This window comes from Peromyscus leucopus, chromosome 4, assembly GCF_004664715.2.
Source record: "Peromyscus leucopus breed LL Stock chromosome 4, UCI_PerLeu_2.1, whole genome shotgun sequence".
Lineage (NCBI taxonomy): Eukaryota > Metazoa > Chordata > Mammalia > Rodentia > Cricetidae > Peromyscus > Peromyscus leucopus.
This window is the reverse complement of record NC_051066.1, coordinates 13681043-13696631: the sequence shown is the minus strand read 5'-3', so window position 1 is coordinate 13696631 and position 15589 is coordinate 13681043. Positions and strand designations below refer to the sequence as shown.

Genomic DNA, 15589 nt, shown 5'->3' with positions numbered 1-15589 from the left:
AAGGGCCAGAGGATGACCACAAAGAAGCACCAAAGGCAGTGGAGCACACACCTTTAATCCTGCAGGAGGCAGAGGCATGCGGATCTCTGTGAGTTAGGGGTCAGCCTGGTCTACACATAGAAGCCTTGCCTTGAAAGCCCCCTCCCCCCCCAAAAAAGAAAAGAGAAGCTTCAGACCTCACTCAAATCAGGATAGTGGAGGCAGCTGAGGCAGGAAGGTCACAAGTTCCAAGGCAGCCTTTGGGGCATAGGGGGTACAGATGGGGACATTTCAAGCTTCGTTACCACAAGTCTTCCCAATGGGAGTTTGCAGTTCACTGATTTGACATTCTGGCACTTTCCATGTACATTTGAATGGTTTATTGAAGCAGGAAGGCTTGGCTTTGCTGACATCCCACATTCTAGAAGCTGATGCTGGCAAGTTTTATCTCATTTGTTAGCTTGTTTTACCATGGTTCACTGGAGCCCCAAGTAGTCACTTTCTCCAGCTGTTGCCACTTCTGGCTGTGAGCAGGGGCAACACCTAGCAGAAGGACCTGGGATGGGGCTGAGTAGCAAGTGACAGGTGAGACTAAATTTGCTGCCTTTGCCAGGAGGCGGCAGCACAGGCCTTTAATCCCAGCACTGGGGAGGCCAAGGCAGGCAGATCTCTGAGTTCGAGGCCAGCCTGGCCTACAGAGCAAGATCCAGGACAGCCAGGACTACACAGGACTAAACTCTTTAAAAAAAACAAAAAAAAAAATTGCTTTTGATTTCCATTGCCCTTTAAAACCCTGGGATGCACGCAGACTGCTGTTTCCAAGGTTCAGTCTTTGGCCAGAGAGAGCTCACAATTGAATATATGCATTTATTTAAAAATATAAATATGGAAAAATAAATTATTTAGAAGACTAGAATGGATGCATGCCCCTAGGTGTCTGTACATTCAAGGCTATGTCGCTCAGGGATGGGGTGAGATTGAAAGCAACGAGGAGTTCTAAGCCGCCTTCAAGGAATGAAGCCCAGCAAGGTGCTGCCCTGTGACATCACCTCTAATGCTATTCTGGGGCTAGCAGCACAAAAGCAAATAGTCTGATGCTCCTAAAGCCATGAATTGATAGAGCTGTGGAGAGGAGAGGTCCCTATCAACTGGAGGTTGGGAGCCTGGGGCCAGGATGTAGAACCCCAAAACTTGCCAAAATGCCTGCTAAATACACTCCAGAAGTGACTAGCTTTGGCTTCTGAATTCTAGGCCTTGGCAGGTTTTAGGGCCATTGTGAATCTAAGCTAGCAGAGATTGCCTGATCCCTCGCTGGAAGAGGAAAGGGCTGCTAGGACACAGATCTGTAACCTGGGCTCTGGCGTGAGAACAGGGACAGGGTTGAAAAAGCTACAGTGCCAAGGGCAGGAAGCTGGGGCTGTTGTGGGATAGTTTGGGGCAAGCCTCACTCTGTCTACAGCTTCTGTGTGAGGCTGCTGCTTGGTGTCTATGTCCCACTCAGAACAAATCCCTGCCATGTGCCTGTGGGAACATGGCATAAATAACTGAGGCCTGCCCCGAGATAAGCATGGCCTGGCCACAGCCCACTTCTGTCCTGAGGGTTGGGGTCTGTACTGAATGCAGGAGAGCCCCTAGCCATGGTTTATTAGACCCCAACATGGCAAGAGGCACCAAAGAACAAGCCCAATCTCTTTCCAGGGCCTTGGTCCCCAAGCTGCAGTAGCCAGTACTTGTCTGGTACCGTCAAGACACAGTGCACACAGCACTGGAGCTCTGGTTCTTCATTGTTTGCTGTTTCTGAAGTTCTTTTGAAATCCGTCTTTTAATTCCTATCAAGTATAGCTCTCGGTCAAACTTGCCAGCGGCTAATGGGATGCTGTGGAAGAAAGACCTGTTAGAAGAACTGGCTTCAACTTCACCAGCTGCACACCTGAGCCCCATACGGAACGGGCCACGGTCCAACAGTTACAGTTCACACATCTAGGCTGCCCTAGCTTCAACCACAACCCTGGGTGTGCAAGTGCCAAAAAGGTGAAGTTAATACTGCTCCAGAGGAGCTTGCTTAACCCCAGAGAACCTGAGGTCACAGCACAAACTGCTGCTTCGTGTAACCCCAAAGGTTAGCAACCTGCACATTACAGGGAACCCCTGAGAACTGCTAGGACCTAGGCTCAGATGAAAGTGACTTCATATTAAGCCTGCCTGCGTGGTGTGTTACAGCATGAAACAATATCACGCTCTTCCACACCTAAGCCTGCCACCCCTCCCAGAAAAGTCATCCCATCCAAAATTGGCAAGAGCCCCCAAAGCCCAGCCAGCTCTGAGGGGTGAACACAGACTTACTTGTCTCTCCCTGGCCTCACTTTCACCCGGAACAGGCCATACACAGGACGATGGTCTGAAGTCTTGATCCCAGGGCAAGAGGAATACTTCATGGGACAGATGTCACCCTTGTGGCGGCTTCTGTATAAGACTCTGTCCTTCAGAAGAGATGGTGAGGCAGGGGCAGAGACTCATTCTGATGCAGGTACCTCTACCGCAAGGTGTGGCCTGCAGCCCTGGCCTAGCTGTGTTTCAGGGAGCCCTCCCCACTGACTCCTGATCTCTTACGGTTAGGAATCTAAAGACCTATGTGGATAGCATCTGTTCCCTTCTAGCCCTCTGAGAGCAGTGGGGGCTGTCTTGCCTCGTGGATGTCCCATGGTCCCATCAGGTGCTACCGTGTGCCAGAGAGAGCCCAGGTCTGGTGAAAAAGTCAGGCAAGAATGCAGGTGTCTCCCGCCTGTCCTCTCCCAGGACTAGGCAGATGAACCCGGCTATGTGTGAATCCAACTATGGCCTGCTTTTGAGGGATGGATGGCGTAGCTTAGCCCTGTAATACACTCAGACTATCCTCCACCCCCAATAAAATGTGAGCATGCAGTCACTGGCCTCAGGCCTGGAGCTGAGTTTTAGGCTGGCTAACCTGGCTGGCTGCTGAGTGCCAGTCCCACACGGTTTGCCGTGAGCTATGGTTGGCAGGAGTCCTGAGGCCAGGCAAAGGTTACACTCACTGTGTAGGAAGGTGTCCTCTGCTTAGAGGTGCTGTCATAGGTGTCCTTCCCAATGTCAAACTTGTAGGATGGGAGAAAGTGGATTTCCGCCTCCTCGAAGCCCTTGAAGATGGACCCTGCAACACAGGAGAGTTCAGGGAGGGTCCTGAACCACACCTAAGGGGCTGCTCCCCAGGCCACTCACCTTTCTTCATCTCCCGGATGAGCTGGTCATGTTGCAGGAGTGCCAGCACATCCACCTCTGTGTCTTGCTTCAGGAAGGCCTCCACAGCCACTCGTCCACCACTCAGGCGGAAGTTGAAGTCCCCAAACCAGAACACCTCATCAAACCGGGTAGTGACATCCCCTGGGCACATGTGGGAGAATACGTTGGTGCTGGCCTCCCCTCCCCTCCCCTCCCCTGCTATGATCTAGCAAGTGGATGGGCTCTAGGTCAAGTGATAGGTCCTCCTTTGTCTGATCCCCTTCCCCACAGAATCACAGCAGCTCTCCCAGGAAGAGACTAGCGATGGGAACAGCCAAGGTCAATAGAGGATTGGGAAGGTGGCTGTGTAGTCCTGGTGCAAAGGACAGCCCTGATGCAAACAGCAGGCTAGCCATATCCTATCAGCTTCTCACAACTCAGCGAGGGCCAGGAAATGGTCCGCAGTGAGGAGTGCGGACAAACAATGATGGCCCTGGGCAAGCCACTGGACCCTGTGGGCTCCCATATGCCCGGCTGCAGACCCAGTGGCTATTTCAGTAGTGAGGACTTCTTGATTCCCAAATGGCTTCGGCTAAGCGGCCAGGGGACAAGGGACAGAAACAGTCACGTGCTGGAATGCCTTGTGGAGCCGCAACCCTCACCTGCACTGGAGCGGTAGGGGTTTGTGTCGGGCACATTCCGGGGCAGGGCCAGGGCTTGGATGGTTCTGCTGTAGTCCAGCAGCCGTTCGGCTACCTTCCCATCTCCAGCTATGAGATAAACAGAGTAGGCACTTGAGCTGCTGTGAAGAGCCTGCCCCAAAAACTGCCCCCACCCTGACTGTCCCCCACTACTGCCCAGTTGCCTGCTGTGGGGCTCTATCAGCCTCAGACGACTGTGGCTGATAGAAAATGTTCTGCGTGTCAGGCAAAGCTCCCCATTACTAGCCCAGAGTAACTGCCCCCCCCCCCCCCCCCCCCGACAGAGGCCTGTGAGGAAAGGAAGCTGCTCACAAGCCAGTGTCAGGACTGTATGACTGGCTTGCAAACACTTACAGGTGAAGTGAGATGTGATGAAGAGGAAGGAGGTGCCAAAAAAGGTGAAGCTGACGCCCAGGGCCCCCTTGGTCTTGATCTGAGACACGATGCGTGTAGTTACTGTGGAGTACTCGACCTCTGCAGGGCAAGGACAGGGTTCAGGGCCTTCAGACACAGCTACGGTAGGTGTGCTCATGCGTATTTTCAGACATGGGAACCTCAAAGGCTGGATCCCAGGCACGGAGTGCACATTTGCCTGAGAGCTTGCAGTGTGCTTTGAGGGGCCCTATATGTAGACAGGGTCCACATGTTATTAGAGCCTGCATGTGGAGGTACCTAAGCCCTGAGAGCAGGAGATACAGAAGCCATGGCAAGTGCCAGCAAGATGTCACTCCTGGAAACCCTATGACTCAGGGTGGAAGGAGAACTCACTCTTGCAGGTGGTCCTGACCTCCACATGTGCTCTGCGGTACACGCACACACAGGGAAAGAGGGAGGAGTGGCGGGGAGAAGCCCCATGGTGGCACCTACCTGAGCAGAACCAGATGAGGTCCCTGCGGATGAACAGGGACATATACAGGACCCCGTGCGCTGCTGATGACAGCAGCACATACTGAGGGCCCAGTGTCTCCTGCAGGCGAGTTTCCCACTCCCGCCTGTGGGAAGGAGGCAGGTTATATGAGGGCATGGCCTTTATGGGAAAGGTGGCCACCTCCCCGCATCTGCTGCCCAGAAAGCCCCTGGAAGCATTTCTAGGCCCATTTCACAACTGGGCCACATCTTGTACTGATAATAATGACAGGCTAATGGCATCTTTGTGCACTGTGGGACCCTCCAGGTTGGCTGCAGTCCTAAGACCTCGATCTGATGGTATGTGCAGACTTCCAGTCCCACCCAAGACCCACGTGAGTTGTCAGAGATCTGTAGGCTGGCACTGGTGGGCCCCATCATTCCTTGGGGGCTCTGAGGACAGGCTCCCTTTCCCAGAGCATGCAAGGCCAAGGAACCCCATGAGCTGCAGTGAGGAGTACATAGCTGTGGGACCACTTCCCAGGGAAACCAGTCAGGACGCCACAGGATAGATGGCCAGACTGCAGCAGCCCAGAGCCTCTGGATGAACCAGGCATCTTAGCTGCTTCTGTGCGTCCTTGGCCAACTGCAGACCCAGCCTGAAACACTACTGATTTTAGTTGTGCTCATCTCAGTGAGGCATGGAGGTTGCTCATCTAACCCACACTGTTTCCGGTCTGTACGAGGCCTCAGGGGCCACCCTTCAGGCTTATAGTCTTGTCTCCGTGAACCGTCCACACAGGACACTGGAGGCTCCAATATGGAGGCTGTGTGGTGCCTCACCTGTCGGAGCAGCCCTCCTGAACTCCAATGACATACAAGTCCTGAGTATAGTCGGCCTCAGTGGGGAGCAGAAACTCATCCAGGCTCGCTGGGAGCTCCTGCAGTGAAGAGCCACAAAACAGTCAAGGCCACTAGGCTCCCTCGGGTCTGGGGCAGGAGCAAGACCCTGCACAGTCCTCTGGAGGGTCACAGGATAGCCTCTTTTCGAAGAGAAGTGTGCACAGCTGTGGGTTTGGTCTCCCAGGGAACCTTGACATGTCAGATACTTTGTTCCCTTGCCACCTCCCCGTCTGGGGCCCTTCTTTACCAGGTACCTTAGATTCTGCTGCATGCTGCCAAGTTTGACTATCCTCCCAGGTGCATGCCCAACCCTGGTCCCTCATGAGGCCTCACAGAGACGGAGGTAGCCTACTTGCCTATCTTTATGCCTATGTTGTGACCAGTGGACTGTGCTGGGGCCTCTTGGGATAGGTTTCCCAAGGACATGGAGTCTAGCTGCCTCTGCCTTACCTCACTGTGGCCCCTCTCACCTTCTGGCCCTGCATGTTCCAGGTAGCCACAAAGAGAGCCATGTTCCGGTCTGGGAAGTACCTGGCCAGCTCATCTGCTCCTAGCAGGGCCCCACTGGCCATAAGACTTCCCTCCAGATAGCTCCTGCAAAAAGAGACAAGTGAGCAGCCAGCCTCAGTGACACCAAAGCAACCCAGAAGTTCCTTCACTCAGGACAGGTGCCTCTGGAGCCACTCTCTCCGAAGGTATCGGTCCTACAAGCCATGTGAGCCCGGAGGACGACACTGACCACACCAGGTGTCAGTGTCACCCCTGGAGTGGGGAATTTCTTCAGCTGGAGTGCAGCACCACTTTCATGATAACCCAGCATGGCACTCGTCTCCCTCGGATTTGAGTCCCTCTCCAGATTTCAGTGGAATGAAGCCATACCTGTCAAGCTGAGATACAGTTCTAACAGTGATGAATCTCTGACCTACGCAGGACACGTGTGCAGCATGTGCTGCCGGGCCTGCCCAGCCACCCTGTACAGAGATAGAGGACATACACAGTCCTGTGGGGGCCGGGCTCTCTGTCCGATTGCTCAGCTCCATCCCCACAGCACAGGAGTGCCAAAGCCCTTAGAGAGAAACGGGCTGGAGAGAAACCGGTGTGGTGTGTGCTCAGAAAAATGTGTTTATAAGGGCCATGAAATCTGAATCTCAGGGTTGGAGAGATGGACAGGCTAAGTCCGTGGATAGAGACAGACAGTTAAGGGCACAGGCTGCTCTTCCTGAGGACCTGGGTTCAATTCTCAGCACCCCCATGGCAGCTCACAACTGTCTGTAACTCTAGTTTCAGGGGGTTTAACATCCTCACACAGACAACACTCAGGCAAAACACTAATACACATGAAATATAAATGTATAAATGAAATATAATCATTAAAAAACCCGAATCTTACATGATTTTTCATACACTGAGAAATATTAGATTTGTTTGCATTATTCTCCAGACCTTTAAGAAATGAAGTCCTTCTGGGCAGTAGTGGCACATGCCTTTAGTCCCAGCACTCACGAGGCAGAGGCAGGTGGATTTCTGTGAGTTTCGAGGCCAGTCTAGTCTACAAAGTAAGTTTCAGGATACCCTGGGCTGTTATAAAGAGAAACCCTGTCTCAAAAAACCAAACCAAACAACCAAACAAAAAAACAAACCCCTCCCCCCATTATTTTGTGTGTATGAGTGTTTTGCCTGCACGTGTGTATGTGCACCATGTGCATGCCTGGTGCTCTTGGAAGTCAGAAGGTAACATCAGACCCCCTAGAACTGGAGTTATGATTGTGAGTGACCATGTGGGTGCTGGGAACCAAACCCAGGTCCTCTGCGAAAACAGCGAGTGCTCTCAACTCCTGAGCCATCTCTCTGACCATTCCCCACCCCTATGTTTGGTGATGCTAGAGATGGACCCAGGGCTTCATGCATGCTAAGCAAGCCCTCTACCTCTGAGCTACAGCCTGGGCTATCTTCAATTTGTTTGTTTATTTTGTTTTGAGACAAGGTGTTGCTGTGTTCAGGCTGACCTTCAACTGGAGATCTTCCTGCCTCTGTCTCCCAGTAGCTGAGTGAAGGTAAGCTCTACAATGCTTAGCCTACTTTACTGTTTTGCCAAACTTGTTAAGAATTCATGAACAGCCGGGCGTTGGTGGCGCACGCCTTTAATCCCAGCACTTGGGAGGCAGAGCCAGGTGGATCTCTGTGAGTTCGAGGCCAGCCTGGGCTACCAAGTGGGTTCCAGGAAAGGCACAAAGCTACACAGAGAAACCCTGTCTGGGGGGGGGGGGGAGGAATACATGAACAAGGGCTAGGGAGATGGCTCAGAGGTTAAGATGCTGTTCTTCCAGAGGTCCTGAGTTCAATTCCCATTAACCACATGGCAGCTCACAACCACCTGAAGTGAGATCTGGCGCCGTCTTTGGCGTGTAGGCATGAACATGCAGGCAGAACACTGTATACATAATAAACAAATAAATCTTAAAAAAAATAAAAAATAAAAAAAAGAATACATGAACAAACCCATGTTCCTCTGAAGATCAAATTATAACCAAGTCCCTAAGAACAATGGCCAACTAAAGCCAGAACCCATGCTCCTGAACCCCACTGGACAGAACATCATAATGGTACAGTTCTGTACACTTTCAGGATGGAGACTGGGCTGTCATAGTGATCTTGATCTCACCTCTAAGCTGATGAGTCAAAGTCACTAATGTGCTAGCTGGGTCCACATACCAGTTGGGGTGGAGCAAATTCCCAAGTCATATAGCAGCATTAGGAAAGGACCACTGAGCAAAGGGTAGACACGGACTAGTCTTTCAGTCACTAGCACCTAAGCCCCACGCCCTTCTGAACAAGCTGACTCTGCTTCCTCCAAACTAGAGAGCCACACAGTTTGTCCAGGTGGCTACAGAACATGACTGGACAGCAGCAGGACGGGAGCTCACTGTTGTCACCAGCCTTAGGAGCACAGTTTCTTCCCAACCCACTTAGGGGAGGGCACCCCAGATCTTCTGGGGAAAAGTGGCATTGAAGCCTTTAATCCCAGGAGGTAGATATTTATGAGTTCAAGGTCAGCCTGGTCTATATAGTGAGACCTTGTTTCACAGACAAACACACACAACACACACACACACACACACACACACACACACACACAAAGTGGCAGGTTAGGCTGATGAGATGACTCGGTAGGTAAAGGTGCTTGCCGCCAACCTGATGGTATAAGTTTGATTCTCAGGACCCACACGGTAGGAAAGAACTAACTCCCACAAACTGGAGTGGTAAGGTGTGAGGCAGAACTGGACAAAGTCCCTTGTTTGTTGTGGAATATCTTTTTTGTACACTGTGAAGATGTGTCTTTGCCAAGGCGACTTCTGATTGGTTTAATAAAGAGTTGAATGGCCAATAGCTAGGCAGGAAGAGGTTAGGTGGGACTTCTGGGCAGAGAGAAAGAAGAGGTGAATCTACGCAAGGGAGAGATGACAGAGGAGATAGAAAAGAAGCAGGACAGGCAGGAGAGGTAAAAGTCACGAGCCACGTGGCAGCACACAGATATAGAAATGGGTTCATTTAAGTTATAAGAGCTAGTTAGAAACAAGCCTAAGCTAATGCCAAGCTTTCATAATTAATAATGAGTGTGTCATGATTTGGGGTCTGGTGGTTCAAGAAAGCCTGCTACAGCCCCTCCTCCATCACTTCCCAGTGATGCAACAGGGACCCATGGATATTACTCAGACTTACTTTCACTTCCTAGGCATTGCAAATAATAATGCTTTGAATGTGGTAGAAATGGTACTTTTTAAAAAAGACCCCCGCGGGACTGGAGAGATGGCTCAGTGGTTAAGAGTGCTTGCTGCTTTTTCAGAGGATCCAAGTTTGGTACCCAGCACTCACATCAGACAGCTCACAATTGCCTGTAACTCTAGCTCCAGGGAATCTAACACTTTTGATCTCTGCAGGCACCTGTACTCTGATGCACATACCCACATGCAGACACATACCCTACACCTAATTAAAAATAATAAAAATATTTAAATATTTTAAATAATTAAAAGGATTGCTGGCCTACTGAACTAGAGGTGCTAGAAGGGCACCAGGGCCTGTGGAGGAGGAGCCAGGCTTGGTGAAGAGGCGTGGCATAGAGGGCCATACCTGCAGGGCTGCCTACTGATGCTGGGAGTAAGGCCTACCTTCAGCAGCTAAAGGGGACTGAATGGCACCCCCTCCAACCCCAGAATGCGGCTCTCTTCTGCACTCTGTGTAGAAGTATGGAAGCATCTCTAGAAGAGGGCCCTGTAACATGACTGGAGTCACTGACTGGGAAACTTAGAAGTGACCATCTGGAGACACAGGCAGAAACTACACTCTCAGAGGAAAGGAAAGATCTTTTGGCCCTCTAGATTGAAGCAGCACTGATGACACTTCATTCCAGATTTCTGCCTCAAGGTCTCTTGTATGAAACCTTCTAACCTGTTCAGGCAGCTCCTGGAAACAACTGCAGGAGCCATCTCTAGGTTCTCCCTGCTCTCACTTCCCCACCCACCCTAAGACTCCAAACATGGTTGTGGGAGGAATATAGGCAGGATCACCTTACGGGTCAAGAACAAGACCCCAGAAGGGGACCAGCTTGGGAAAGAAGGCTCCAGATTTGGATAGGCCATGCTCTGGTCCTGTGCCCCCAGTGGTGGATGTGGCTTGTGGACTCAGAAGAGGGGAGCCAGCACTGGGAAGTCATAGGCAGAAAGGGCTCATCTTGGGATGCACCCAGGCTCTTTTCCGTGTAAGATGATACAAGTTAATTACTGGAGTCAGAAAGCCAAGCACAAGAAGCAGAGGACCTGTACATTCCTGAGATGTTGTGTGGCAGGTGAGAGGCCTCAGTGGACATTAGCAAGTCTCCACTCCAGACTTTGTGGCTCTAGACAGTGTGGATGCTCTCCCAAGAGCATAAGGTAAACTACTCAAGCCTGTCGTTTGTCCCTGTAAGTGGCTCCTGGGATGTCACTTGGTCCAGTAGGTTAACTGGTATCTAAATGTCCTGGTAAAATGCTGACCTGTGGCCGAAAGTGTGATAGGACAGCGCTCAACCCTCCCTCAGGCATCACTAAGAAGCCCCTGAGTGTGCCTCATGGACAGTGGTTAAATAATAGTACAGCTAAAGAAACCTGTGACCCTCTACACAGAAAAAACAGAGGGACCAATTCAGACACCGAGAAGGCTTCCCAGGAGGATGCATGGAAGTACAAACTACAGGAGCAACGATAGCACGATGGGTGTGCTCTCCTCTGCCTATATAAGGAATGATCTATTTTACAGATTCGCAGTGTCTGTGGATGACATTGAGCCACAAAGGAAAGGTTCTGGAAGGATACACAGAAGGAGAAAGGCATAATGTCTGAGAGGGGATGGGAGTCCTGTCTTATTTTCCAAGTCTTAGGCATGCTCTACTGGAATCTATTCACATGGCCCTGTGCAGCTTGACTTCTTCATTTATCTGCATATATAGATGGTGGCGGCTCAGGCTAGGGCTGGCTTTGAACTCGTGATTATCCTACCTCTACCTTTCAAGTGCTGGGATTACAATCATGAGCCACCAATGCCTGGCTCAGTTTGCCCTTGGCCTGATTAGACAGAGGCCTCTGGATGACAGCCCCAGAGCTCCTAGAAACTCCCTCCAAGAATCCTACCTGCTTCTGATGTCCTTGGTGCGGATGGGGGCCAGAAGGCTGAAAGAAGATCTGGTTGAGTGAATGGAGTGATCGTCACCAGCCAAGGGGCTCCGGGGCCTGCTAGAGCCAAGGCTGCTGTGAGCCCTGACCAGCCTGGTCTGCATGCGGAGCTTGTAGTCGGCATGCTCAGGGTCAACCTTGTTTGCTGTTCTCAGGGAGCTGGAGGCTATGTTGAGGTCCATGGCTGGTGGTGTGTGTGCGGCATGCAAACTTGCCAACCTGGGGGAGCCCCCACCTGGGGTGGCCTCTCTGTGCAGGAGGTCCAAGGAGGTGCTGATCATTCCAGGGAGACAGTCACTCCACAAGGATGGGCTCCCTCCTTCACTGCCTGTGGCCCTTCGGGGCTTAGGAATCTCCTGCAAGGACGTGCTGAGGCAGGGTAGGGGCCGACTGCAGGCAGGAGACTGGGCAACAGAGTCCTGCATGGTGCCCATACAAGGACTGGCCCCATTCTGGACTGTCAGATCATCCTGACTATCTTGAAAACGCCTTCTTCTCCAGCCCTTGTCATCCAGGGACAGGGTTCGCTCCAACTTGGGTCTCATAGGTAGCTGTGGGGTGATGGGGTTTGCCTTAGCTTGTGGATTCTGGTTGCTTGGTTTTGCTGGAATGCTGAAAGGAGGCATGGGGTTTGTCTCTGAACCCTGAGGGTCCGTGGCTGATAGGGAGCCAGGTGTTGGGGTGAGGTTCTTGTCTGTATTTGGAAGCTGTCCCTGGAGCATTCTGCCCTCCAGCTGCCCAGGTACCTCCGTGTGACGCAGACAAGCTGACTTGGATGGCATAGTCCGAACCTGGCCAGCCCTCACCCACTCAGTCTGGCCCTCCTAAAGAAAGGGATCCTCTCTGGGAGGTTAACAAAACTCTTGTTGTCAAGGATGCACGTCAGAGGTCACCAGCAGGATGCCAAGAAAAATCGGGTGGCTCCCTTTGTGGCACGGGGCGGTCCTTTTGGAGCAGGGCCTGTGGCTGCATGGCTGGAGTCCTGAGTTCTCATAGATGCCTGAGGAAATCCGGAAAATCTCTCGGAGTCTCTCTTAGCTCCCTGAAGCCAGCTTGCTGGTCTTAAAGCGACCTCGTAGGTACAGGTACCAGGAGGTCGGGACTGCACTTCCTCCTTGGAGCTGTAGAAGCCTGTCCCACACCCTGGGAGAGCCCTCCACCCGACTGTGGCAGAGTTGTGGCAGAGTAGGGCAGCGCGCTCGGCGTCCTAGGCTCACCTGTGCCCTTCGCTCGGTCGCAGACCCGCCGTCCGACGCCTGGTCCGATCCAGCCAGGCCCGGCACTGGGGGAGGCGGGGCTAGCCCAGTCACGGTGGCGGCTGGAACAACGACTGCTGCCCCGTGCCCCGGCCCCCGCCCAGGGTTCGCCACAGCTCAGCCTAGTGGTCACCCTGGCCCAGGAACCGCTCTGTGGTTGCCCGGCGAACCGCCGGGCTAAAGATCATACCGCCGCCCACAGCGGCCCCTGGCGGCTGGAGGACCACACCCCTTGCCTGGAAGCCACACCCACGAGGCCACGCCCTGTTCGACAGAGGCTGTACCCCATCCAGACAGACCATGCCCAATGTGACATTAGCCCAAGGCTCTGGCCACACTTAAGATCTCACTGGCCTGCCGCTCAAAACACAAAGGAAGCCATAAATGAAGTTACTTGAGAGCCCAAAATATTTTATTTAACAATTTGAATTTAGGAAAAATAGCAGCTCCCAGGGAGGAAGCTTCTTGAATCAAAAGTGGTTGGCAGTCAACACAGAGCCTGGGCAGGGTTGCACCAGGGGCAAGAGTCCTGCCTGGTCCCAGCAAGGACACAAGTTGCTACTGACCCACAGGGACAGGTCTTTCTTAGTGACAGGAACAGGAGGGTCTGGGCACACTCATCTATGGAACATTCTGGAAACCATTCTGTGAGTCTTTCCTAGATAATTCAGGGAACCAGAAAACCAGGAAGGGCTGTACTAATTCCACTTTCTACAATTTCTAAATTTAATATCAAACAAACCATTTATGTTTCCTACCCAAATTACCTGCTGATTTTTATAAATATTTAAAAATCTCTTTCCCTCCTCTTTAGAGTAAAAGGATAGTTTTAGGAACAGTCAGTGAAGCCTTAAAGCTCTGAGTTTGAAGGTAGCAGCAGGTCCTTGAAGAGTGATGTAGCTGAATCAGTGAGTAGCTGCTGAAGGTCCCTGACGGGCTTTGGGGTAGAGATGTCAGGTTCTAGAGTGTCTGCTAGGACACCGTAAGTCACTCCAAGATACCACCAAGTCTTAAAAGATGTCTGCACAGGTGACAGGGAGTCGACTGGAGGGCCCCATGCAGACCCCTCGCTAGGAGGGCAGTACTTTGCAGCATGCAGCCAGTTTTTGACCTGGTTGGTTAATCAGATCAGCAGCTTCAGAACATCAGCTCCCTGGGAATCTCCCCAGTGACTTTGCCACGAGGGGAAGCTCTGAGCAGTAAAATCCACCCAGCCCTAATCAGGCCACAGAAAATGGAGTCAGGCTGGGATTTCTTGGAGACATGCCCTGACAATGGCTTCCCTCCCTGCCTGTGAGCCACTGCCATCTGGTGGCCCTAGAGGAGCTAAGATGGACCCCCTGGTTCACAGGACAGGGCACAGCTGCCCGCGTGTAGCTGGGGCTCCTCTTAGGCCAGGCAGCCCACTAGAGGAAAGGCTCCTCTCCAGTCAAGCACTTGCTCTTCTCTCAGCATCCTAAGGAACCCTGGTCCGTTTGCACCGTTTCTCAGGTGAGCAAGTCCCTGGTTTCCAAGGAACTTCGTGCTCTCCTGTGGGGAAGCCCTGTCTATCCTCACTTCAGTGGTATTCTCAAGTGACTCAAACTATTATATCCTTAATTTGTCTAAAGCGACTAAGAAAGAAACATTGTTCTTTTACATAAAAGACTTTGAATTAGATTCATTCTATCCAGCATCTGAAAGGAACCATAGAATCAATTTTTCAGTAATTCATATACACGGGCTGCAAGGAGGGAGACACACAGTATGACCGGCTCTGGGTTACTGCCATGTCCATCTGGGATCCACGAGACCTGAGGCAGCTAGTTTGGTTCTTGGTGGAGAACAGTTATCTAGTCATCTCAAGGTTCCAAGTACAAATCCAGCGGCAATCCTAGTTCAATGCCGCGTATTTTCTTTGGCCAATCCTCCCCGGCCTTGAATTCCCCGAGGTGACAGAAGCCTGGAACAAAAGGAACAGCAATGACCTACATGTGTCCATGCCCAGGGACTGTGCAGCAGGATGAGTCTACAGGGTAAGCACACAGATAACTGAAAAATGGGCAAACTCTGTGCTGGCTTCAAGTGTGAGACCTTCTGTAGGTGCCAAGTTTCTGCTGCTCAGCATTTCCTAGCCCACAGCACTCCAGACATGCTTTGTTTTCGTTCTGTCACAGTTCGGTCAAGGCCACCAGGGCTGACGCTAGCTCTACAGAGCTGGGCCAGCTCAGGAGTCAGTGAGTCCAAGAGTGGACGTGGCCTATGGTCTTCTGTTGCTGCAAAGCACAGGGATGCCCCATGCCAGGAGAGAACACTGGCATATATTCTTCCTCACAAGACTTCATTGGGATCAAAGCCAAGGAATCTGGCAGAACTACTCAACTACAAGGTCAAAAGAAAAATGAAATCTTGCCGGGCGGTGGTGGCGCATGCCTTTAATCCCAGCACTTGGGAGGCAGAGGCAGGCGGATCTCTGTGAGTTCGAGGCCAGCCTGGTCTCCAAAGTGAGTTCCAGGAAAGGTGCAAAGCTACACAGAGAAACCCTGTCTCGAAAAAACCAAAAAAAAAAAAAAAAAGAAAGAAAAATGAAATCTTGTCGTTGCCAGGACCCTCAAGAGGACTATACAGAGAATGACCATGGCTGGGTCTAGCACAGCTGAGCGCAGGGTTCCTGTGATAGTAGTGTGCTGAGAACATCACATTCAGAATGTTAACATACCTGCCCAGGCAAATCATTTTGAGCCTTTCCTGGCTGCAAGGAATTATTTAATTACTTCTCAATAGACTTTGTATGAGACATACACAAAAAATAAATGAATAAACAAACACAATCAAATAAATAAATAAGGGCTGGAGAGATGGTTCAGTGGTTAAGAGTGCTGGTTGCTTTTTCAGAGAAGTCAGGTTCAATTCCCAGCACCCTATGACAACTTACAACTGTCTGTAACTCTAGTTCCAGGAGATTTGATGCCGTCTGGTC

At 51.6% G+C, this 15589-nt stretch overlaps 2 protein-coding genes across 11 annotated transcripts in view; both read right to left on the bottom strand.

Annotated features, from left to right (window-relative positions):
• Positions 1-344: 344 nt before the first annotated feature.
• Positions 345-12922, bottom strand: Inpp5e (inositol polyphosphate-5-phosphatase E). Its single transcript, XM_028868824.2, has 10 exons — positions 11333-12922; positions 6137-6260; positions 5607-5704; positions 4785-4909; positions 4272-4391; positions 3879-3986; positions 3217-3378; positions 3033-3148; positions 2323-2459; positions 345-1855 (listed from the first exon to the last, which is right to left on the bottom strand). Exons 1-10 carry the CDS (start codon positions 12154-12156, stop codon positions 1723-1725), a joined length of 1947 nt encoding a protein of 648 aa, XP_028724657.1. The 5' UTR covers positions 12157-12922; the 3' UTR covers positions 345-1722.
• Positions 12923-13020: 98 nt separating this feature from the next.
• The window catches only part of Sec16a (SEC16 homolog A, endoplasmic reticulum export factor), a 37983-nt gene continuing 35414 nt past the window's right edge, over positions 13021-15589 (bottom strand). For all 10 annotated transcript variants that reach the window (XM_028868808.2, XM_028868807.2, XM_028868805.2 and 7 more), the window contains one exon: positions 13021-14572. In XM_028868808.2, the coding sequence (XP_028724641.1) occupies positions 14504-14572 (69 nt within the window). In that variant the 3' untranslated portion in view covers positions 13021-14503. The remainder of the gene's footprint in view (positions 14573-15589) is intronic.